Below are 27,182 nucleotides of genomic sequence, written 5' to 3'. Positions count from 1 at the left end.
GGGACGGGAAAGGGCTAGGAGTTGGAAGGAAGCGGCCGTGGCCTTAATTAAGGTACAGCCCCAGCATTTGCGTCGTGTGAAAATGGGAAACCACGGAAAACCATTTTCAGGGCCGACAGTGGGGTTCGAACCTACTATCTCCCGAATACCAAGCAAAAGATGGCTCTGGAAAACGAACCCAGGAAAGATTAAAAATGATCGGTTTATGATCAGAATAAGTATATCGAAAATCCACAGCCTGTTTCCAGTCATTCGACAGGGTCAGGAATGGAATGAATAAACAGTAAAATCAATTGGTCTAACCTCCTTTTACACCCCACCGTCGTTAGTTTCATTCCCCCCCCCCCCCACAAAAATGAAAAGAAGGCGTGTTTCTTTATGTTTAAAAGAGATTCCAAACTCCAATGTTCACGTCTATAACCTTCATTTTTGAGATATAAGTATCCCCATAAAAATAATTCACTTTTTTCACATCTTTCACACTCCCCACCCCCTAAGTGAATTTTCCTGCAACAAACTCGTTTCTTTAATAGTAAAGGATCTTCTAAATACCAATTATCACGACTCTAACCTCTTCAGTTTTTGATTTATGTGTCCTCATGAAAGGATTCAACTCCTTTTCACTCCCGCCCCCCAAGATTAATCCCCCCCACCAAAACGCGTTTTTCTTTGATTTTAAAGGAGATCCAAATACCAATGTTCATGCCTGTAACAAATATAGTTTTTATTAGATGCAAGTATTCTCATACAATTAAGTCAATTAATTTTTCAATAATTTCACACCCCCTCATTGGATTTTCCGAGAATACGCGTTTCTTTACTTTTTAAAGCAGATTCCAAATATCAAATTTCACGTCTGTAACATCCTCATTTTTAAGATATCAGTAGCCTAATTAAAATAAATCAACACTATCTTCAGTCAATTTAACCCCCCCTTCCAACCAAGTGGTATTTCCGAAAACTAAAAATACACATTTCTTTATTTTTAATAAGATAAAAAATACAATTTTTCACTTCTGTTACATGTTAACTTTTTTTAGATATACTGTAGAAATTCTCATTTTAAAATTTCACCACTTTTTGTTCCCTTTAAGTGGAGTTTCCAAAAACAAATCACCTATGTTTCTTTACATTTACAGGAGATTCCAAATACACACTTTTTATGTTTGCAACATTTTACGTTTCTCAGATGTTCTGTAGATATAGTCTTTCAAAAAATTCACCCCAATTTGTCACTCCTGTTTAACCGCCATTAATTGGATTTTCCAAAAGCAGAAAAATATGTTTTCTTTGTTTTTAAAGGAGATCCCATATACAAATTTTCAGTTCTGTAATAACTTCAGTTTCTGAGATATATGTATCCTCATTAAAGGCATTCAACCAATTATTCACCATTTTAAACCCCTCCTATTGGGATTTACAGAAAACAAAAAATTATGTTTTCCTTCATATTTAAGGGAGATTCTAAAGAAGAATTTTTACATCTGTAAACTTTTAAAGTTTTAAGATGTAGACACACTTATTTTAAAAATTAACCCCTCCCTTTTCACCCCCCCCCCCATTATTTGGATTTTCCAAAAACGAAAAAATATCTGCTTCTTTAGTTTTAAAGTAGATCCCAAATACCAATTTTCAGGTCTGTAATATCTCCAGGTTCTGAAATATAAGTAGCCTCATTAAAGGCATTCAACCTTTTTGCACCCTTTTCCACTCTTCCTATTGGGATTTTCCGAAAACAAAAAAATACATGTTTCTTTATTTTTAAAGGAAATTCTAAATACCAACTTTTACATCTATAAACTTTAAAAGTTTTGAGATATAGATACACTCATTTTAAAAATTCGACCCCTTTTCACCCCCCCCATTAATTGGATTTTCCGAAACCAAAAAAATACGTGTTTCTTTATTTTTAAAGGAGATCCCAAACACCAGTTTTCAGGTCTGTAATATCTTCAGGTTCTGAAATATAAGTAGCTACATTAAAGGCATTCAACCCATTTTTCACCCTTTTCCACCCTTCCTATTGGGATTTTCCGAAAACAAAAAAATATATGTTTCTTTATTTTTAAAGGAGATTCTAAATACCATTTTTTACATCTATAAGCTTTAAAAGTTTTGAGATATAGATACACTCATTTTAAAATTTCACCCCCTTTTCAGCCCCACCATGAATTGTATTTTCCAAAAACAAAAAATATGTGTTTCTTTATTTTTAAAGGAGATCCCAAACACCAATTTTCAGGTCTGTAATATCTTCAGTTCCTGAGGTAAGTATTCTCTTCAAAGGCATTCAACCACTTTTTAACCTCTTTTCACCCCTCCTATTGGGCTTTTCCGAAAACAAAGAAATACGTGCTTCTTTATTTTTAATGATAAGAATTTTTACATCTGTAAACTTTAAAAGTTTTGAGATATAGATGCACTCGTTTCAAAAATTCACCCCCCTTTTCACCCTCCCATTAATTGGATTTTCCAAAAACAAAAAAATACGTGCTTCTTTATTTTTAAAAACGAACAAAAGTTCCAATTTTCAGCTCTGTAATGTCTGCGGTTTCTGAGATATAAGTACCGGTATCCTGATTAAAAGGCATTCAACCCCTTTTTCACCCTCTTTCACCCATCCTATTGGGATTTTCTGAAAATAAAAAAATACGGGTTTCCTTATTTTTAAAGAAGATTCTAAATACCAATTTTCACATCTGTAAACTTTTAAAGTTTTGAGATATAGATACACTCATTTTGAAATTTCACACCCCCTTTTCACCCCCTTAGCGACGGAATATCCAAAAATCCTCCCTTAGCGAGCACCTCAAAATCCTCAAAATTTCATTCCTTTTTGTCCAGTAGTTTTGGCTCGGCGATGATGAGTCAGTCAGTCAGTCAGTCAGTCAGTCAGTCAGTCAGTCAGTCAGTCAGTCAGTCAGTCAGTCAGTCAGTCAGGACAAGTTACTTTATATATATAGATTACCCCAGAGGTGTGTGACAGACTTCAACAGCCTGTACAATTCGTATCCTCACTGCTAGTTTTGGGCCTTATGTGATCCATTATATCAGCTTTCCCTTCATGAGCAATGCTAAACATGGTGCAACAGAAGTACATTCTAATTTTGAACCACTTTACTTTAAAAAGGGAAACTGTTCCTTCAACGGGTCAGTAAGACATGGTTGGGAATTTGAACATGTAAAACAATGAACAGAATTCTTAACTTTATTTAATCTACATGCATTTGTGTTGGATGCATGTATACAAACTGCTCTCTGGTCAAAACAGATTCTGGAAGATGAAAGTAGTTTCTAGCACTTCATTTATGCTACCAGCACCAATAAACTATTCAAATAGATAAACATTTTCCTAACAATATTTTCCTGATGTGTCAACAACAGTTTAATGGCTTGACCTAGCGGCAAGCATTTTAAATTAGTCACAGTTTGTCAGCTTTGCTTATAAGCAGAAAGAAATTAGGCTTAAAATTTAAAAAGTATTATAATACATTTGAATATTTAGCAGCCTGGGAGAAAAACATTTGGGATCTTAAGACAAAAGAATGAGACTGTCCTGGTAAAATAGGGACATCTGAGATCCCTAATTAAGATAAACACAAACACCCAGCCTTTGAGTGAGAGGAATTAACCAGACGCAATTAAAATCCCTAGCACAGCTGGGAATCAAACCAGGTGCCTTCTCAATCAAAGCGTAATACGCTGACTTTTTGCCAAGGAACTGATATGATTTCCCATTGCTTCTGTTGTCAGAAACAATTCTCTAAAAATTTAAAACCTAAGAAATTTGAAATTATATAATGAATGCATAGAAGACTTACATCATATGGAATTTGAAACTGTTTCACCAGGTTGCATTCTAAAAACATCCGTACAGTGGCACGGCATGTATCTTCATCAGTCAGATCGAAGTCAATGAACTTGAAACTGAAACAAGAATGATATTTGTAAATGTCTCTGCTACATGGGGAAGCATAGACTTATAATATCCTTTTGGGCTTAGAAGTCAAGAGAACAACCACAGATTCCTGGGTCATTCCCCTCTTAGTTGCCTCTTATGACATGCTGGGGATACAGATCCTTTCATTCCACCCACAATGGGAGATAACGAATTCTGATAAATCAAAAGAAATATGTAGAATCATGATCTATGTCTAAAAATATGTCAGCTGATGAAGCACAAAACATTCCCATGCCATGTCAAAAAAAAAAAAAGAGAGAAGATATATTTGTTGATTCCCATTGGGAATCTGAAATATTTGTCCTGAACTAGTTAGAATACTGGAAGATACTGGAAAAAACCTTTGGCATCTTAAGACAAAATAATGAGACTGTCCTGGGAAAATAGGGACATCTGATTTTCCCTAATTAAGATAAACATAAACACCCAGCCTTTGAGTGAGAGGAACTGACCAGACGTAACTGATGAGCCTAACTTAGCACACTGGGGCGAAACACTGGCATCCAAGATTGAGTTAGCTGGAAAATTTATAATGTTCAATAACGGACCATTTTTGTTGGTATTAAAAAAAGAGAAGCCAAGTGAACATAGATGGAGAACGGTAAGAGAATGTAAAACAGTTTACATATCTGGGTAGGATTATTAATGGAAATAATGAAATCAACCCTGAAATGAACAACAGACTAAGTAAATGTACAACATTTTATCATCAAGTCAGAGAGCTTTTATGGGATGACAAAGTACCCAAGAAAACGAAATTAACATTATATAAACAGTATTTCATACCAATGGACTAGAATTGCTGGTAACTAATAAGAGACAAGATAGTAAGATCCAAGCAGTAGAAATGAAATTTTTAAGAACATCGGTTAAAAAGACAAGAAGAGATAGAATTATAATTATTAAAATCACAGAAGAGCTAAATATATCACTGTTAGTACAGAACATACAGAAAGCAAGACTGAGATGGTTTGGACATGTAAAAAGAAGGGGAAAGGAACGGGTTGCAAAAAGAGAATTAGAAAGTTAAGGGAACGAGACCAGTTGGAAGACTGAGAAGAAGGTGGATGGATCAGATTTGGAAGGACATTAGAGAAGCTGGATTGGATGTGGTGGAAGTAATGGAGCAGGAAAAGTGGAAGGGTAGAAAGGTGTGGAGGAGGCTTGTTAACCACACCCAGGTGACTGGAGTGGGACATTGATGATGTCACAAGATCTACAGCCAACAAAATAGTTGCTGATTTCACAATTTTATGACCATAAATACTGGCAAGATACGTATTATGAGAAAAATGCTGCTGCCTTCAGTGACGTTGCCATGTGTAAGGGCTTTACTGTGACCCTAGACAAAACGCCAGACAATGGAAATACATTTAAAACATGGCACCATTTATACCTACTGTAATGTACATGGAAGGCAGAGTTCTGTTGCATGGTAATAATGTGAGGGAGAAAATGATGAAGACTTAATATAGACAGACAAACACTGGTTACCACGGTGATGGTTTTATATCCAAGCAAAATTGATGATACTAATTCTGGATAGATCCCCAGCCCAAAAGCATACTTATGCCAAAAAGAAATTTTAAAATGTATTTTAAATTTCAGTTTATGAATAATAAAAGAAATCAAATTAGCCAAACTTAGTTCAGTTAACATAGGGTAATGGCACTATGTATCAAACGTCCTTTAAATATCAAATGCTTCACACATTTTGTTACAAAATAAGGATATTGATACACTTATACAACATCTGAGATTTCTAAATTCACCCCTCCAAACTTAGGTTTGTGTCAATCGATAGGTCAAAGTCGTTACCGTGCTGGTGAGCGCGGGGAAGTCTCAGAACTTTGGAGTTGGCAGGATTTTAATAAGATCGCTGTATTGTTACTAAGGGGCAGTGTCCCTGTGATTACCTGTTTTTGCCAGTAAAATAGTGTCTTCAGAAGATATCTTTTAAATAATACGTTATATTAACATACATACATGTTTATTAATTTTTGTGTTGTGAGTTTTCACCTATCTTCATATTTATTTCTAAAATAAAATACTGTTCAATATTTGACTCCCATTTTATAATATCGAGCAAGCCTCTGTGGCTCAGGTGGCAGCACATCGGCCTCTCACTCGTGGGTTCCGTGGTCCAAATCTCGGTCCCTCCATGTGAGATTTGTTTTGGACAAAGCAGAGGCGGTACAGGTTTTTCTCCAGGTACTCTGGTTTTCCCTGTCATCTTTAATTCCAGCAACACTCTCCACTATCATTTCATCTGTCAGTCATTAATCATTGCCCCAGAGGAGTGCTTCAGCAGCCGGCACAATTCCTACCCTCGCCACAAGATGGGGGCTTCATTCATTCCATCCCTGACCTGGTTACTGACTGGAAAACAGGTTGTAGGTTTTCATTTCATTTATAATATCGAAACGACGTTCGATAAATGAGGTTCATTTAATATAAAAACAATCCTTAATATCAAATGCCACTGAAAATTAATGGGCTTTTTATGATTTTAATTTGTAGTATTGTTTTTTTTAGCACCAAAATCCAGATTTCCATGGTCATGACTGCTGAGGCGTTTATCTGTAACTTGAGAGGGCCTGAATTTGAACCTCATCTTGTATAGTTAGATTTCTTTTACAATGTCTTGTCTCTGTTTGATGCCGTACGTTGTGCTAATCACTTTATTTAACAATCCTGTCACTTTCCAAGGGTTCTCGTTATCAGCAAATGAAGTGGCAGTGACAGGAGGGGGTGTGAGGGGGAAGTTACCCCACACTCTTTGAAAAAATACATTTTTATTACATTTTAGCTATTTAAAACTAGAAAGCAGAAAATGATCGTTTTTGCAGTTTTTGCTTATTTTCCTTAACTAGTGCTCAGAGCTTGACAATGGTCAAAATGAAGAGGCCCAATGGGGGAAATGTACCAAAAGCCAAAGTTCAACCTGTTGAAAAAGTGAAACGGTGTTAGTATTCATAATCTGCCTTGACTGAAGCTGTTCAACAGGTTAAGTCCGGTATGATGTCCCAAAGGTAGGCATCTAAAACATACCAGGTCCCTTTAACAACATTAACCAACAAACTATCTGGAAGTCAGAAGATTCGGACTGCCCTTGGCCGGAAGCCATGCCGGAGTCCACGAGAAGAAGAGCGCATTAGTGAATGGGTAATCAACATGGTTAAGAGAGGATTTCCGTTGAAGGAAAAGAATTTACTTGACACTTTTCAGCAAATTGTGCAGTCATCAGGAAGGAGCACACTGTTCGAGTATGAAAGATCTGGTAAAACCTGGTTAAAATGTTTTATGGGATGGCATCCTTCCCTGTCTCAGAACAAGGCTGAAACCATTAGCAAGGGGAGGGCTGCTGTCTCGCAAGAGAGAATATGTGGTTGGTTTGCTGGACTGTCATGCTACCTGGAATCTGAGGATGTAAGATCAATTATGAAAGACCCATACAGGATCTTCAATGCAGACAAGACAAATTTTCAGTTCCATAAGGTTTCATGAAAATACCTTAGAGTCAGAGGGGAACAGTTTCAAATTATGGCAATCTCCAAAGAGAAAGAAGGCATAACAGTGCTCAGAAATTTCTGTCCTGACAGGCATTGTGGCCCAACAATGATCGTCTATAGCAACATACGACTTTAGCAACTTATCTGAGATAGTGTAGCTGAGCCTTGGATCTATGAGAAACTGAAAGTGGCTGGATGAAGGCCCCAACATTTCTGAACTACCTTCAACACTTTAGGTCATGGCTAGAGGTAGAGAAAATTACATTTCCTGTTATTCTAATTCTTGATGGACTGGGCGATTTTGCCGTGCGGTTAGGGGCGCGCAGCTGTGAGCTTGCATCCAGGAGATAGTGGGTTTGAACCCCACTGTCAGCAGCCCTAAAGATGGTTTTTCCGTGGTTTCCCATTTTCACACAGGCAAATGCTGGGGCCGGTTCCTTCCCATTCTTAGGCCCTTCCTGTCCCTTTGTCACCATAAGACCTATCTGTGTCGGTGTGATGTAAAGCAAATAACAAAAAATAGTTCTTGATGGACACGGGAGTCACTTATCCCTTCAAGTCAGTGAATATTGTCATGACCATGGAATGATATTGTACCACCTTTTCCCTAACGCCACCTATCTTATGCAACCAGCAGATGTGGGAAAATGCTCTTCAAGATGAAAAAATACAAACTCACTGTGCATCAGTAACTGAGGTAAATTTTGCACCCATGATAAAGAAAGTTTGGGATGCTGTTAGGCCAGATATTGTGAAAAGCACCTTTCATAAGTGTGGTCTCTATCCACTAGATCCCAACACTATGGACTACACAAAATGTGTTGCAGATATTTTGAAAATACCAGTGGGAAGACAACAGCAGGAGAGTGACGAAGGCAGCTCTTCATCCCTTTCCACTTCCAGTTCTTGCTTCTTGTATTCTCAATAAGTTCAATGAAAAACTAAGACATGATGCAGAAAAACAGAATGATAGTGAAACAGATTTGTATGCTTATTGGAAAAGTGTTACAACTCAGTACAATGCTACACGTGAAACAATATTGGCTAATCAGAATGAAATGAAATGATGACAGACAGTTCATCAGAAGATAATGGTGATCAGAGCAGAGATGATTTCACGTGGAATGATGAATGTTTAGAGGTGTATGTACCTTCCCCAAGAAGGATCTTCCTGGTGCCGTCATTTTGAAGAGTGGAGTAAAAGTTCACAAGCTAAAATTATTGAATGAGCATGAAATTGCTTCAGAACTTGCTGGCTCACCCACCTGAAGTAGTAGCGAGGATTCTTTCAAACATTTTCTCAAAGTTCCTCAAGTACCACAAAAACCTCATCAGTTTAGATTAAGGAAAACATACACGTTATCTTCGAAGGAGTACCGAGAAGAATTGAAGAGAAAGAAAAGAAACAAGGAAGACTAAAGACATGTTCCACTCTCTGTGGAAGGATAAAGATAAGAAACAGAATTTTGTGTTTCTCAGGACATTTTAATATGCATTAATATTGCATTCTCTACTTTTGTGATTTATATTTAAGGATCATTATCTTTTGTTCATGTTATTACAATCATATAATGTCTAAAGATAAAGTGATTTATAATAAATATTTATGTTCAGTATTTAAAACCTTTCCATTTGATGTATAAAAATAATGATTGATAAACAAGATCTTACTGATCGATATATAATGCAGACCGTTTGATATATGAAGGAATAAAACTGTTGATTTTAAGGGCGCCTCAAGCCTACAAATTATACATTTAAAAAGCCTGAACAAGCTAGTTGCAACCAATGGATGTTCCGATAAGGTTTTACAATTACTTCAGAAGCCTGTTCTATACTGGAAAAAAATACTGGTCAATAATTCATAGATATAACCTTAACTGTTCGATACATAGTGTTATAACCCTATTTATTCTAGAGGGTAAGACAAACAAGAATTATTTTTTCCATTATTTTGACCTGGGAGTGACCTATGGTTTGGTTTCACTTTAAGTACATCAGAAAGAAACACTCCCATGATTGTAAATTATTTTTATATTGTTCATAAAAATGTAATTTTTAAAGAACTCATAAACAAAACAAGTAATTGATACTATGATGTTTCTACGATGAAGAAATGGTAGTACATACCTGCATGGTAATACTTAAATATGCATGTAAAATAATTTAAGATTTAACAGACTTCACAGACAACATTATAGCACATTTAAAGGGAAACTCACGAAGTGTACTTTTGGCTGAAGTTGTTATATGTGGTTTCAGATCAAAATATTATTTTTCTGTCTCATGAAAGCATTCTTGACAGAATTCTATACTTTGACAGACATTCATGTAATTGTACATGTCTAATATATCAAAGAATGATTAAAACGTTGGACTTACACCACGTAACCTTACCTGTATAGATTATAGGACTCTGCTGAAGGTATCTGATCTTGACTAAGCTTGGCTGTATCTTCTGCAGAAGCAGTTGCATGGTATGATAAACATTCCAAAGCAACCTTTTGCTTTGCCATCAATTTACCTAGAAGAAATCAGACAATGCAATGTACAAAGATACGGAAAAAAAAAAAAATAAAATAAAAAAAAAATGAAACTACCGGTATGAGAAAATCTGTTTTAGATTTTAACAAAACTGGCAGGGACACTTGCATGTCTAGCTCACAGGACTTAAAATGGAATAGAATGAGGAGGGAGTCAACCTATGAAGATGAATGGGTGTGAAAATGTAAAGTTTTGTCCTCAACCTTTTATGTTTTTATTTTTGCACTTGTGTCTCCTTTCTGTTCTCACTCTAACTCACTTACAAACATAATGGACTTGTCTCTTTTATTTATGTCATGGAACAAATAGTGACTGCAGGGAACTCTACACCATTGGAATGTTGTTATATGTCATTTTCCCACCCTGGGAATGGTTTCTTCAGCCCCTTAACTTAGTGTTTTGTGATTGGCTCTCAAAATCACCTGATATTATGCCATGAACTTTTTTCCCAGGATATACAGTATTTGAGATCGTTACATACCATACATTACATAAGTTACTAATAAATGTAGCGAACTGTGAAGCATCTTTTCTTTTGTTACTTGTCATGAATTTTACAACTGACATGTTCGTGAACGTGTGTAAGAATTTTGTCTTTCTACTCAGTATTGATCAGGTTGCTAAGGTAAGTCACTTAGAACATTTGTAACACCTTATAAGAATTTACTTTCCTTACTTTGAGGCCATCTGCCACACTGGAATATTGTATTAGGCTACTTCGAGATACACAACTCATAATTTATGGAGTGACTGATATTTAAATATATAAATAAATAAAGAAATACTTACAGGCATTCTCATACATCTGCGTGTTATGTATCCCTAATCCACAAAATATCGCGAAGGCTTCAAAGATGGAAACATCACAGTCTGTAAAAGGGGTACCATTTGCCTGGAAGCAAAATATGAAATAAAAAATCATTAGCTCATTAGTAGTTAAATGAAAGTAAGTCATAATTTGTCTTGTCTGAAATTTATATTCTAGCATACATTCAACAATATTAATAAAATTTTACCGTTTTTGTTTGTTCAATTTGATCTCTGCTGTTATAAAAGAATGGAATACTGGTAGGTACTGCATCAATATATTACTTAGAATTTTCTCACACTTAAATTCAGAAGTAACTACTAACAATTGATGAGCACTGAGCTTTTGTTTCATGTCATTTTCCCTACTTTTGCAGGGTTAGTGGAGCACTTAGGTTTGATATAGGATATTTACAAAGACTTAAAGATGGTGAAGTACACACTGTTCCAACTGAAAGCCCCACCAAATATCAATGAGATTGGAATCTGCTACAAGATCACTGTTGTAATAATGCAGTACATATATTGAACCCAATTGGTTCATTTTATTGGCATGTAATTGTAAAAATTGTATAGAAGTAATATTATATGAGGCAAAGTCTGTATGGGAAGCTGGATGAATGTTGTAATCAGCTTGCTAAATTTATAAGTCCAGTATTGCATAAGAGAGAAGGCAATGGAATCTTCCACTCTAGAGAGACATGTGTAAGAGTTAGGTGATAGAGATATCCATATTTAAGTTGGCAGAATTTTTGAACCAGCAATTCACAGGATAGCACGCGAGGAGCTAAGTGAAGCAGCAGCAGGGACACCAATGTCAATGTGCTGCGATATTAGCCTAAATCCACAAGAAGATATTATAAAAGATAAATAAGACCTTTACATAGTTGGAAAAATTAAGTTGAAATATCCTGGCAAACCTTTTTAATTTAAATATGTGGCTACTGAAAGCAGGATATGATGAAACTGGTAAGGGGATTCCCCAGATACTGTGCCACGAGGAACGCGGATGGAAGAACGCCAAGTGGTGAAGAAGATACGCACTTCTCTACTTACTTTGGAATGGTTCAGGCATGTCTATGTGATCACCGTCAGAGAAACCTGGACCTGAGCATTTCTTGATTTGATAAAATGGTGTATGGCTTTTAGTGCCGGGAAATCCCTGGAAGGGATTGGCTTGCCAGGTGCAGGCCTTTTGATTTGACTCCCGTAGGTGCCCTGCACATCTTGATGAGAATGGAACGATGATGAAGACAACACATACACCCAGCCCCCATGCCAGGGAAATTAAGCAATGATGGCAAATATTCCTGACCCTGCCGGGAATCGAACCCAGGGCCACTGTGACCAAAGGCCAGCACGCTAACCATTTAGCCATGGAGCCGGACACTTGATTTGATGAATACTAACTTGCTAATGCAGAACTTAATCCGCAGGATTTATTCCCTTCCCATAAGGGAATTTAGATATTCAAATCGCCATAGATATGAGATATTAAGTATCGAGTGCCGATAAACCTGTTCCCCGAGCAGCAACAAACGTAATTAAATGAAGTTGTAGGATGCTTTGCAGTGCAGTTTATCATGGAAGCGTGGATTCTTGCTGAGATATAATTCTAATCAAACTGTTATGGGAATTTTACGCGAGTGAGAAGATTGTTAATTTGTGTATAATTGTAATATAATTAACTTGCATTTTTCTTTTTGTATGTTCAGTGTATTAAATGTGTGCAGACAATTTGTGTGATGCCATACGTAAACTGTATCAAGGACACGGACCTCAAGAAGAGAATTTTCACAGACGGTAATGCCACCGTCATGATCGAATGAGCCCAATATCAGTGGGCCGACCTGACGGCCGAGATGGTGTGTGGCTGAACATGGAACAAAACCGGACTAAGGTGAGTATATTCTGATTTTATATAACTCACATATGCATGATCAGTTGTTATATAAATTTGTAAATAATATTTTCTTGCATGTGGTGGTTAATTTCATTTTTATTCTAAATGTAGCAAGGGTTAGCTAGGGTTAGATAGTTCATTTATAGTACTAATGCCTTGGGGGAGTGAGTATTTTGTATATATGATTTGCGTGTGTTGATGTTATTGTGATTTTTAATATAATTTTTATAAGCGCGTATTGTGTTATATGATCTTCTATAATAATATAAGCATGCGATCTTCTGAAATAATACTCATGTGTGTGAATATAGTGATAAGGATAGATGGCATTTAGTACATTTTTAGTAGTTATTGGGGCATGTAAATTATAATAAGTGCCTTGTTGCATGAATATTCATAATCTTCGAGAAAGTTCATTGATATTATGTTGCGGATATGAACCAGTGACCAGCTATGGACATTAAAGTGAATATTTAGAGTTGTGTTCATCGATAAGTAATTTGATTTTATCAGGCTAATGATAATGTGCTGTGAGGTACTTTATATTTTTTTATATCTTGTAATCTTGTAATTTGTTTCGAGCTTAGTTTGGGATAAGGCTCTTTAACATTAAAAACGCTAGTGGTAGGCAGTGAACCAATGATAATATGGAATGAGGTACCGTACTATTAAGAATATTGCAGGCAAAGAAATTAGGTGTTCTCGATGAATGAGAATGATGACGTGAATCCTGGTGAGATTTGAACCAGTGGATATGTGGATTATATGTTAGATATTGTGTATTTTGAAATGCTGAGTGCAAAGGAAAAATTGAGATTATAAGCCAGTGAAGGCTAAGTTATGTGGAGTATGATTTGAGAGGAATTATATGAATTATCAAGGACATGGAGATATTGGTTGTGTTGACAGATATACTTTTGAAGGTGTGAGGGAAATAAATGTGGTTAAGTTTCCAGATAAGATTTCTCTACCGCTCTGTGTTTTGTGTTAAAGAATAAACCCCGTTGAAATAGGGTCATCAAAGGATAGTTACGATGTAATTTACTAGTTAATTCATATTGACCAGTTAGGTAACAGCACATAGAGATTTAAAGATTCAATATTATTTGCAATGCTCCAATTAAAGGTAGGGATTTTCAGGCCACTGTAATGTCACATTCCTGATGGTCGTTACTTCGACTCCCGACCAGGTAAATGGATCTGGGATTTCCTGATGGTTATTATTGATGGACGATTTATTCTGTTGGGATATGTGAATTGTGTTTATTGTACATTATGGCAATGTAAATTCTGATTCGTGGTTGTAATGTTTTTGATTTGTGGATTTGATTTCATGTGAGTGTCATTTTTGAAGCAGAGGTTCTGTTCTACTGCTGTAGACTCAGTGTAGATCAGCTTTTGGGGGACTTTGTGTTAGTTGTAGGGCCCTTCGCTACAAGTCTGTGTTTATTTAATGTAAAGAGAAACAGCTGATTATGTATGTGTGGAGTTAATATCTGTCTTGAGATTGTAGTCCGTAGTAGTCACGTCAGATATACTTGTCGGTCTGGATCCGTTTCATGTTAGGTGTTTGTAGACAGAAAGTATGAAGCCATGAGAGAAGATTATGATTTAATATCGATTAAACAATTCATGTATAGAAGAAATGTAAGTATATTATTGGATTGAAATGTCACTCAAGTGAATTTGGTGTAGATAACACAGGTCAACTATATTTTTGGAAAAATATTAATAAGTAAATAATAACGAGACCTGATAGGTTGTAATTAAAAGAATGAATTAATTAAATTGACGTCGGCAGTATTTATTGTAATGATGTTGTCACAATGAATTTGTTAAGAGATGTAATACTGTATTAATCACTTGATATGCATTTATCTGGATTTTGAGTTTATGAGAAAAGATTTTTGTTTTATGTTAATAATTTAGGATTGGAATTGTTTTACTGTAGTTTGAAATTAGGCTGACTTGTAAAATTCAATAAATGAAACCATTGGTGATTGATTGGAATAAATAATTAAGTGGATTAGATCAATTTTATAATGGATAAATTATTAAGGGTTTCAGTTGATCTAGTGCGTGAGTGACAAATTTGTATATAGAAGTGTTATTCATTTTTATTTTATATTCGTCTTTTATTTTGCCGAAGTTTATTTCTTCTTTAATAAATTTGTTTTGCAACAAAAGTTCGCATTCATATCTTTTTATTTAATTTTCTTCTCTCTTATCCTTCCTGCTTAGTAATTTAAGATTAGTTATTTCTACTCGATGATGTCTCTGGGGATCACCCATATAGCGACCCTGGGATGTTTGCTGGTGCCATATTTCAAAGGCTGGAAGGGTAGAGGTTTGAATATATATATATTTTTACGATGGAGTATGGAAAATCTTTCATGAGACACTTGAGAAGGGTTTGCACTCCACAAGCATGTGGGATGCTTACCCACTAAACACCACACACCCTTTTACCATGATGTGCATCTCCACTCCGGAACCGCTCTTGCATTACTTCAGGGCGTCATTATGCTTTTACCCTATTAGGCTTCTTCTTTCTTCCTTTCTCCTTTACTGACATTCATGAGCATCCAGATCCCTCTTTTCCTGTCGTAGGATACTTTCTGCATATGCAGCTATCAAATCCCAACATTCCTGGTTCCGTAACAACACTAGAACAATAGATTCTGGTGTTAGTTCTCCTTGTTCAACTTCTAAATGTCTTCTTTGTGTAGACCCGTGCTCACATACAAAAACGGTGTGAAGTACATCGGCAGCATCATTACAATAAATACACCGCGCTTAGTCCATTTCCCTCGTGCATCTTCCTCACATCTTTGCTGCCATTGTGCCATTCGTTTGCCGTAAGCCAGTTTCATGGTGCATTTCTTTCCTATTTCTCCTTGAGTATGCCAGGATTCCTGTTTCTCTAAGGCAATAATAATAATAATAGCGATTCAGTTAGGTAAAGTAAACTCATGTCCTCATCCTGAGGTGATACAACTCTTTTCAGGCACATTCCCATTGGAAGTAAGCTGCATGTACTCTTTCAACCACATACCAGCCCTCCTGGCATTCGTAAATTTCTGGCAGTACCAGAAATCGAACCCGGGTCACCCAGGACGGCAGCTAATAGTGCTAACCGTTACGCTATGGAGGCGGACATTCAGTTAGGTGAAAATGTTCTACTGGCAATTTGGCCTATGCCAATGACTTGATCTTAATGGCAGATTGTGATGAAAACAGGTGCAACGAGTACGGTATGAAAATTCGCCTATCCAAGACTGAAATGGTGTCGGTAGTGAAGAAACCTAAGGGCGGAGAATACAAAACTGGAACAGGTAAATTATTTCACATATTTAGGATCTGTATTCTCCCAGGATGGTGTCCGACTTCTTGGCTGAATGTTCAGCAATGAGGCCTTTGGTTCAGAAGTTCTCGGGTTCAATTCCCGGCCGGGTCGTGGGATTTTTAATCATGCATGATTAACTCTTCTGTCTTGAGGACTGGTTATTTGTGTTTGTCCCAACACAATCCTCTTTGTATTCAGACAACACAACACACTACCAACTGCAATAGTGATTACATCCCTCGATATACTATTGGCGTCAGGAAAGGCATCCAACCATAAAACAGGGTGAAATTCCCAAACGGGACATAGTTCGCACCCGCCACCTCACACAGTGTGGGAAAAGCGGTAGAAGAAGAATTCTCGCAGGATGCTAGTACAGTAAGTAAGGTAAAGCAAAGTCTCCATAATACTCTATTTCTAACTAGCTCTGTGGTCTTATTTAATTCCAAACCTATTATTTTTAAACCATTAGAAACTGAGTCTAACTATCATTGTGTTAGTCTACTCTTCTTCTCTGATCCTCTGTGGCTGGTCCATTATTCTCGTAGGTAACCTACCTTCCTCCATTCGCTCCACATGACCCCATTCGAAGAGTTTATATGTATAGTTTCATCAGTCGAGTTCATTCCTAACTTGGAATCAATCAATCAATCAATCAATCAATCAATCAATCAATCAATCAATCAATCAATCAATCAATCAATCAATCAATCAATCAATCAATCAATCAATCAATCAATCAATCAATCAATCAATCAATCAATCAATCAATCAATCAATCACCAGTGACTGTCACTCAGATGGTAGATTCCCTATCAAATGTTAACCTAGTCTTTTCCTAAATGATTTCAAATAACATTTCTCTTGATAAATTATTTAATTCCCTAATTCCTCATTTGCTCCAATCTGTCCTCTTGATTTCCAACTTTATATTGCGATCTTTTCTACTTTTAGAACACTACTCAAACTTATTCGTCTACCAACGCCATACCACGCCATCTCCCCACTGACAGCACGGAACATTCCAGTTAGTCGAGCATCTCGTCTCCTTTCTCCCAAGTCTTCCCAGCCCAATTTTGCAACATTTTCGTAACACTACTCTTTTATCGGAAATCACCCAGAACAAATCGTGCTGCTTTCCTTTGGATCTTTTTCAGTTCTCAAATCAAGTAATCCTGGTGTAGGTCCCATACACTGGAACCATACTCTGATTGGGATCTTACCATAGACATACACGCCCTCTTATGTACATTCCCACCCCTAAATGCCCTCATAACAATACAAACAATCTTCTTAATGTGATGTAAAAGATCTATTGCGGGTCAAAATTCCGGCACCTTGGAATCTCCGAAAACCTAAAACATAACAAAACAGGACGCCAGGTACAGAGAATCATAAATGAAGACTATAAAATAATGTTCTAGTAAGAGAAGCGGGAATTCAGAAAAAAACTGTTAGTTGTACAAACTCGCAACCCCCTTAAAGGAGCCGCCCCTGGGTTGGAATCATGTACGAAAGGTAATGTTCTATAAATTTTCAATTTCTTTAAAATAATTTAAGAAATGTTTAGATAAACAGCTGAAAGGGAATCTGCCACCTCGGCGACAGCCCGAAATGCATATCAGTACTGACTGATTGATTGATTTAGTGACTGAATGACTGACCGACAGATGATTCAAGAATAAAGGAGAAACGAGCTGGTCAGCAAATTTCAGGCAATCAAAGAGGAATATGGAGTTTTCTATCAATATGATGTGAGTGTGATGTATTATTATCATGTAGGTATGTCTTTGTGTTACAGAACTGCTTGTTAAATCACCACTGGTAATAGCCTACCGAGACGGCAGCAATTTATCGGAACGATGAATTACAGCCGGGCATTAAAATATTTTGAGCTCTTGCAAACTCACTTTCATGGTGTTTTTTCACAGCTAAGCAGCATTTTTACCGCCTTCAACAGATCATTAACTGTTCGATGTGTTTAACCAAATACCTACCGTTTTACATAATACGATTTGAATCATGGGGTTGGTGAGTGCCTACTGAATGGTAATCAGTTCATCAGTGTAATACAAGTGTCCTGTGAAACTGTTCCATTTCATGTTCGGATATTGTACGCTGTACTTGCACATTTTGTCATTTAGACATTATTTTAGCCATGTCATTTGAAAAGCGTATAACTGCGGTTTCACTGTACCTTATTGATGAGCTGTGCCACTCCGATTACTGTTTTTTGACCGTTCACGATCGGCATACAGAGAATGCTCTTGGCAACGAAGCCGTCCTCATCTTCTCGGACTTCCTGGTTCATCCACGAAGACACGTCACCAATGTTGAGAATCTGAAACAATTAGCAAATAATAATAATAATAATAATAATAATAATAATAATAATAATAATAATAATAATAATAATAATAATAATAATAATAATAAAATGGTTTTGAAAAATCCGCTGTAGAAGTAAGGATACCCAAAATGGAAAGAGCATACGGTATAACTAGGAATATCTACAACAAAAATGTTTATCTAAATACATCAAAATACAACACTACAACACAGTACTGTAGTCAAACCGAAATGCCTATTAGAGCTGGACCAGATACTACGCAACTGTTTTATCGCAACCGTTTCGGGAACACAACCGTTGATGAATGAAACAGTTGCAAGGATATAACAGTTTGCAGTTGTAGTGCCGCTCTGTTGTTGCGTTCTTTGCCAGCGCCGTTTCACAGTTTCACAAAGAGTATGTGTACAAAACAGTCGTACGAAATTATTACATTTCTCAAAAATAGGGTTTTCCAATGTAAGTAGAATAACTCACAGATCAGGTAGGCCATTCCGAAGAGCTGCATTACTATTGGCTGATGCGACTAACGTCACCGAGAGTGAGAATACAGTGCTGCGCCGGATTCAGTGGCTCGAGTTTTGCAACGTACAATTAGCTGACTATACTTTGAGTTAATCTTGTTGATTATTCTAATTGCACTGCACTTGGTCGTGAAATATAGAACTAATGGATCTTTAGATGCCACAACATCTATAATTTAAAACTAATACGAAAGCACACGACTTCAATTCCGTCTCTGTAATGGCAAACACACTCTCAACGGCTCGGACGAAAGAACGTTGGCCTTCTGAGCCCAACTTGGCAGGTTCAATCCTGGATCAGTCCGGTGGTACTTGAAGGTGCTCAAATACGTCAGCCTAGTAGGTATCGGTAGATTCACGGCCACGTTAAAAAATTTCTGCGGGACAAAATTCCGGCATTTCTGGGTCTCCGGAAACACATCTGATCGAATACATATATTAACACAATGTACGATGGAATGTTTTATATTTTGTTTATAAATTTCAGAATTTATACATCCAAGGAAAACGCTGTTATCCGTTTTGTAAGACTTTTTTTTTTTTTTTTTTTTGCTCAGGGTGGTTGGAAAATTGCGCTCTTCATCACATTGTAATCTTTAGTTATCCAATGTTGTGCTGCATGACATGAAATACGTAAATAAATCCACTTATTTTATGTCAACTTCTAATTGTATTCTATAGAATGTTACGGATCACTGACTGGCTGATACAGGGAAAGTCGTGAGACGTTGCCGAGGTTGATACACTAGCACATTTCTATCTATATCGGTAGGAATACTGTACGTTATTTTGCAACGGTTTTATAAAACGGTTGTCTCCGCACAACTGTTTCGGCGGCAACCGCTGTATAATAGCAACTGTTTAGCCTAGCACTAATGCCTATACGCGAGTGAATGTCTGGTATGAAATAAGAAGCTGAATAAATTAGAAGTCCTGGAAAGAAAAAATATACCGAAAATCAATCAATCAATCAATCAATCAATCAATCAATCAATCAATCAATCAATCAATCAATCAATCAATCAATCAATCAATCAATCAATCAATCAATCAATCAATCAATCAATCAATCAATCAATCAATCAATCCTGATCTGCATTTAGGGCAGTCGCCCAGGTGGCAGATTCCCTATCTGTTGTTTTCCTAGCCTTTTCCTAAATGATTTCAAAGAAATTGGAAATTTATTGAACGTCTCCCTTGGTAAGTTATTCCAATTCCTAACTCCCCTTTCTATAAATGAATATTTGCCCCAGTTTGTCCTCTTGAATTACAACTTTATCTTTCACCCCATCAACGCAGTAATTAAAGCTGAGAGGACTTTTTCTATTTGTGAAACTCACAACCTGACTTTTAACCCCGTTTATCACCATACCATTGCCTGCTGTCCATCTCACAACATTATCGAGGTCACGTTGCAGTTGCTCAGAATCTTGTAAATTATTTATTACTCTATAGAGAATAACATCATCCGCAAAAAGCCTTACCTCCGATTCCACTCCTTTACTCATATCATTTATATATATAAGAAAACATAAAGGTCCGATAATACTGCCTTGAGGAATTCCCCTCTTAATTATTACAGGGTCAGATAAAGCTTCACCTACTCTAATTCTCTGAGATCTATTTTCTAGAAATATAGCAACCCATTCAGTCACTCTTTTGCCTAGTCCAATTGCACTCATTTTTGCCAGTAGTCTCCCACGATCCACCCTATCAAATGCTTTAGACAGGTCAATCGCGATACAGTCCATTTGACCACCAGAATCCATGATATCTGCTATATCTTGCTGGAATCCTACAAGTTGAGCTTCAGTGGAATAACCTTTCCTAAAACCGAACTGCCTTCTATCGAACCAGTTATTAATTTCACAAACATGTCTAATACACTGACTGACAGAGCAAATGCAACACCAAGAAGGAGTGGTCAGAACTTTATGCCAATTGCAGGGTAGACTGACGTCACTGAGGTATGCTCATGATGTGAAATGCGCCGCTGTGCTGCGCACGTAGCGAACGATAAATGGGACACGGCGTTGGCGAATGGCCCACTTCGTACCGTGATTTCTCAGCCGACAGTCATTGTAGAACGTGTTGTCGTGTGCCACAGGACACGTGTATAGCTAAGAATGCCAGGCCGCCGTCAACGGAGGCATTTCCAGCAGACAGACGACTTTACGAGGGGTATGGTGATCGGGCTGAGAAGGGCAGGTTGGTCGCTTCGTCAAATCGCAGCCGATACCCATAGGGATGTGTCCACGGTGCAGCGCCTGTGGCGAAGATGGTTGGCGCAGGGACATGTGGCACGTGCGAGGGGTCCAGGCGCAGCCCGAGTGACGTCAGCACGCGAGGATCGGCGCATCCGCCGCCAAGCGGTGGCAGCCCCGCACGCCACGTCAACCGCCATTCTTCAGCATGTGCAAGACACCCTGGCTGTTCCAAAATCGACCAGAACAATTTCCCGTCGATTGGTTGAAGGAGGCCTGCACTCCCGGCGTCCGCTCAGAAGACTACCATTGACTCCACAGCATAGACGTGCACGCCTGGCATGGTGCCGGGCTAGAGCGACTAGGATGAGGGAATGGCAGAACGTCGTGTTCTCCGATGAGTCACGCTTCTGTTCTGTCAGTGATAGTCACCGCAGACGAGTGTGGCGTCGGCGTGGAGAAAGGTCAAATTCGGCAGTAACTGTGGAGCGCCCTACCGCTAGACAACGCGGCATCATGGTTTGGGGCGCTATTGCGTATGATTCCACGTCACTTCTAGTGCGTATTCAAGGCACGTTAAATGCCCACCGCTACGTGCAGCATGTGCTGCGGCCGGTGGCACTCCCGTACCTTCAGGGGCTGCCCAATGCTCTGTTTCAGCAGGATAATGCCCGCCCACACACTGCTCGCATCTCCCAACAGGCTCTACGAGGTGTACAGATGCTTCCGTGGCCAGCGTACTCTCCGGATCTCTCACCAATCGAACACGTGTGGGATCTCATTGGACGCCGTTTGCAAACTCTGCCCCAGCCTCGTACGGACGACCAACTGTGGCAAATGGTTGACAGAGAATGGAGAACCATCCCTCAGGACACCATCCGCACTCTTATTGACTCTGTACCTCGACGTGTTTCTGCGTGCATCGCCGCTCGCGGTGGTCCTACATCCTACTGAGTCGATGCCGTGCGCATTGTGTAACCTGCATATCGGTTTGAAATAAACATCAATTATTCGTCCGTGCCGTCTCTGTTTTTCCCCAACTTTCATCCCTTTCGAACCACTCCTCCTTGGTGTTGCATTGTCACTGTCAGTCAGTGTATAATCAGAAAGAATGCCTTCCCAAAGCTTACATACAACGTATGTCAAACTTACTGACCTGTAATTTTCAGCTTTATGTCTATCACACTTTCCTTTATACACAGGGGCTACAATAGCAACTCTCCATTCATCTGGTATAGCTCCTCCGACCAAACAATTATCAAATAAGTACCTCAGATATGGTACTATATCCCAACCCATTGTCTTTAGTATATTCCCAGAAATCTTATCAATTCCACCCGCTTTTCTAGTTTTCAACTTTTGTATCTTATTGTAAATGTCATTGTTATCATATGTAACTTTTAATACTTCTTTGGCCTTAGTCTCCTCCTCTAACTCGACATTTTCCTTGTAACCTACAATCTTTACATACTGCTGACTGAATACTTCTGCCTTTTGAAGATCCTCACATACACACTCTCCTTGTTCATAAATTATTCCTGGAATGTCCTTTTTGGAACCTGTTTCTGCCTTAAAATACCTATACATACCCTTCCATTTTTCACTAAAATTTGTATGACTGCCAATTATGCTTGCCATCATGTTATCCTTAGCTGCCTTCTTTGCTAGATTCAATTTTCTAGTAAGTTCCTTCAATTTCTCCTTACTTCCACAGCCATTTCTAACTCTATTTCTTTCCAGTCTGCACCTCCTTCTTAGTCTCTTTATTTTTCTATTATAACAAGGTGGGTCTTTACCATTCCTTACCTCCCTTAAAGGTACAAACCTGTTTTCGCATTCCTCAACAATTTCTTTAAACTCATCCCAGAGTCTGTTTACATTTTTATTTACCGTTTTCCACCGATCATAGTTAATTTTTAGAAACTGCCTCTTGCCTGCTTTATCACCCATATGGTACTGCCTAATAGTCCGACTTTTAAGACCTTCCTTTCTATCACATTTATTTTCAACTACGACAAAAACAGCTTCATGATCACTAATACCATCTATTACTTCAGTTTCCCTATAGAGCTCATCTGGTTTTATCAGCACCACATCCAGGATATTTTTCCCTCTGGTTGGTTCCATCACTTTTTGAATCAGCTGTCCTTCCTATATTAACTTATTTGCCATTTGTTGGTCATGCTTCCTGTCATTCGCATTTCCTTCCCAATTGACATCTGGCAAATTCAGATCTCCTGCTACAATCACATTTCTTTCCTTGTCGTTTCCTACATAGCCGACTATCCTATCAAATAATTCCGAATCCGCGTCAGTGCTACCCTTTCCCGGTCTGCACACTCCAAATATATCAAGTTACGTATTATCTTTAGAAATGAGCTCTACACCTATAATTTCATGTGTCTCATCTTTAACTTTTTCGTAGCTTACAAATTATTCTTTCACCAGAATGAATACTCCCCCTCCCTCCATTCCTATCCTATCTCTACGATACACACTCCAGTTCCGCGAGAAAATTTCTGCATCCATTATTTCATTTCTCAGCCATGATTCAACTCCTATTACAATATCTGGTAAATATATATCTATTAAATTACTTAATTCTATTCCTTTCTTTACAATACTTCTACAGTTCAACACTAACAATTTTATGTCATCCCCACTTGATTTTCAGTTCTCTGTTCTCTTATCACCGCTCCCTAGGCCACCGTGTTTCCCTGAATGTATCTCCCTATAACCCTTCCAAACAAATTTCCTAACTTATACGTATACGTACCACTGCGGTTTAAAATACTCGGCCCGTTAAGAACTACAGAATTTTGGAAATCAAGAATTATGAAATATACCGGAACATAGAAAACATAACAGATACAATGCGGAAGAGGTGATTGATATTTTTTGGACATTTATACAGAACAGATGGCAATAGGTTAACCAAACAGATCTTGAAATATCTTTGGAACAAGAAATCAACAACAACTTGGATTCATGAAATCAAGGAAGATTTGTAAAGAAACAACACAAGGGAAGAAGAAGCAACAGAGAGAGAGATAGAGATAGAGAGAGAGAGAGAGAGATTTTTTTGAAATAAAGTGTTAAATGTGGAAAGATTCTAAGGTTGCGAGGGAAAGGAAACAGGCTAAAAATGGTCTGAGCAGAGGAAAAGGAGGCATAGTGAGCAGATAAAGAAGTTTTGGAGGAGGAAAAAGAACAACAAAGGATGAAGCATTGAAATTGTCTCGCGGTCCCTAGAATAATAATAATAATAATAATAATAATAATAATAATAATAATAATAATAATAATAATAATAATAATAATAATAATAATAAGACAGTATTATTGGACCCTTATGTTTTCTTGCATATATATACAGTATATATGATATGAGTAAATAACTGGAATCAAAAATTAGGCACGTTGATAAACAGGATGAAAAGTCACCAAGAAGAACAGCCGTCTGAGTTTAAATTACTGTGTTGACGGAGTGATTATACGTCGCGGGGACTCTGTAAGTACCTATGTTTTAATATTAAAAATATCTCCATTGGGGTAATCATATAAACGGGATTGTAAGTAAAGGTTTTATGGTTATGAGGGTATTCAGAGGTGAAGTAAGGTTGTAAAGGAGAGGGCGTATAAGTCACTGGTAAGACCTCAGTTAGGGAATGGTTGCAGTGTATGGAACTCTCACCAGGATTACTCGTTTCAAGAACCAGGAAGGATCCAAAGAAAAAACGGCACCGTTTGTGGTGTATGTAATTTTCGACAAAAGAGTAGTGTTATAAAAATGTTGCAAATTTTGGCCTGGGAAGACTCGGGGGTGAGGAGATGAGCTGCTTGACAAAGTGGTATGTTCCAAGATATCAGTGGAGAGATGGTGGGATGACATTAGTAGACGAACAAGTTTTAGTGAAAGCCATTACAACCCTTAGTTTGGCATTAAAATCCTTGAGCGACCTGAGAATCGGCCCCGGGTCCTCTGGGTAAGAAGTAGACATTATTCCATACACGACGAGACTGCAGTTGTTACTTTTCTAAGGTATATAAATACAATTACTTCAATCTGCAATAGGCTAAATACTTTGTAGTACTATAAAGGAAATCATTTCAGCATTTGCTCGGGGTAATATTGGTCGAATTTTGGAAGACTTCAGTCAGGACCACCTCCACACTCCGAATTCATGCCTTTGAGATTTAGTTTGCGAGATTTCTAATTGTATATGATTAGATACAAGTGTTTATTATGTATGTTGTGTTTCCATCCCAAAGGCTTGTTAGATCCACCGTCAGCCTGCTGTCACAGATAACCTAGGCGGTACTGAAGAGGCGTACCGGGATTATGAGGAGTAAAGTAGTTTCCCGGCGCTGTTCTCACGGAGCCAGAAGGTGCTATTAAATATTAGTCGACAAGCAGTCGCACTTCACCAATCAAACCTTTGAGTGACATTTTCACACCATTAATCACAAGGAATGGCTGTGTGCATCATTCATACCCCAGTCAATTGAATAATATCAAAGTCAAAGTTGAGAGGTTGATGAAATTGTGCACTGTAACACTGCGTCTTTCCGAAAAAAAATTGATTTGGAAATAACTATGTTCATTAGGATGGCGACCCTCTTCTGCTTGAGGAAGGTCTACAAAAATATCGAACACGACAACTTCATTTATCGGAAACAATTCGTACACTGATATTCACTAAGTTTGCTATAAGCCCGCCAACTTGACTGCAATGTGATGCACCTCGTCTTAGATGGATATGTGGTAAATTGTCCTCCTTGTGCCACTGGATCCAGCTTCCACTTCATTAGGTCTAACTGTAAATCTAAAACTCCCTAGATCATTATTATATATCACAAACATAAGCTGCATACTATGAGATAAAAACGAACCTTTCTGTAATTGTAGTACGTTAATACAAAAGCTCGTACTATTTACGACGTGATTCTCACTCTCACTTCTTTACTTATAAACGAACAAAATGAGGATAAGAGAACATCACGGCAACTTCTCTGATGAGCTAGGAAGCTGCTACAATGGACAATAATTTGGTGCGCGAAATAATTACAAATAACGCATTACTGCCAAATAGCTGTAGTCAAAATTACGATACTTTGTGTTCTGCGGTTAATAGATTAGTATCCTACGTAATTAAAAGTCATAAGTGCAGCCAGTAACTTTCAAGTCGCATCCACTGTATCTAGGGCTCACTTAGACTACTCTCTGCTTCCTTCATCCATTAACTCCTTCTCAACACTAACCGTCACTCCTTATGCTAATTATGAGGGTAATTTCCTTAATTGCATCCTGTGTAATCAGTTGAACTGTATACACACGCACAGCACACACCAAGTTCTCTTCGTCTGCCTAACCAAGGAGATACTTGGTGAAACTCATCGAAAGGTATCTACAACAATGGGGTACTCATTCTTATACAAATACCGAGCTCGATAGCTGCAGTCGCTTAAGTGCGGCCAGTATCCCGTATGCGGGAGATAGTGGGTTCGAATTGCACTGTCGGCAGCCCTGAAGATGCTTTTCTGTGGTTTCCCATTTTCAAACCAGGCAAAGGCTTGGGCTGTACCTTAATTAAGGCAACGGCCGCTTCCTTCCCAGTCCTAGCCCTTTCCTTTCCTACCGTCGCCATAAGACTTATCTGTGTCGGTGCGACGTAAAGCCAATAGCAAAAAAAATTCTTGTACAAATTATCATCCTATTTTCTTTCAAAATAACTCAATAAATTTGGTACTGAGCCAAAATAAAGGAGACCAGGTATGTTGCGTCTCTTGTTGGGTCTTCGTCGGTTCTTTACTATTTTCAGGTAGAAATTCAAAGGTACTTCAGATGCGTCCTACAAGGGGTGTACTAAGCTGTTAAATGTAGGTATGGGAAAATTCGGGAACCTTGGGTCGAACACAATGGTGTAAGCAAACATAACTAAAACATGTTTTTAATTTGTTTTTTGGCCTTCATCGTTTTCTTCGGAATATGTAGACGCCACTTTCACTGACAACTTGATGCCGCTTCCAACAG

General features: G+C 37.9%; 1 protein-coding gene across 1 annotated transcript in view; it reads right to left on the bottom strand.

Annotated features, from left to right (window-relative positions):
• Positions 1 to 27,182, bottom strand: part of Pde6 (phosphodiesterase 6) — a 180,621-nt gene that overhangs the window by 91,050 nt on the left and 62,389 nt on the right. The window contains exons 4-7 of the mRNA XM_067151772.2: positions 18,271 to 18,414; positions 10,807 to 10,909; positions 9,871 to 9,997; positions 3,822 to 3,927 (exon numbers count right to left, since the gene is read on the bottom strand). Of these exons, the coding sequence (XP_067007873.1) occupies positions 3,822 to 3,927; positions 9,871 to 9,997; positions 10,807 to 10,909; positions 18,271 to 18,414 (480 nt within the window). The remainder of the gene's footprint in view (positions 1 to 3,821; positions 3,928 to 9,870; positions 9,998 to 10,806; positions 10,910 to 18,270; positions 18,415 to 27,182) is intronic.

This window comes from Anabrus simplex, chromosome 7 (assembly GCF_040414725.1).
Source record: "Anabrus simplex isolate iqAnaSimp1 chromosome 7, ASM4041472v1, whole genome shotgun sequence".
Taxonomy (NCBI): domain Eukaryota; kingdom Metazoa; phylum Arthropoda; class Insecta; order Orthoptera; family Tettigoniidae; genus Anabrus; species Anabrus simplex.
This window is presented reverse-complemented; position numbering and strand designations above follow the sequence as displayed.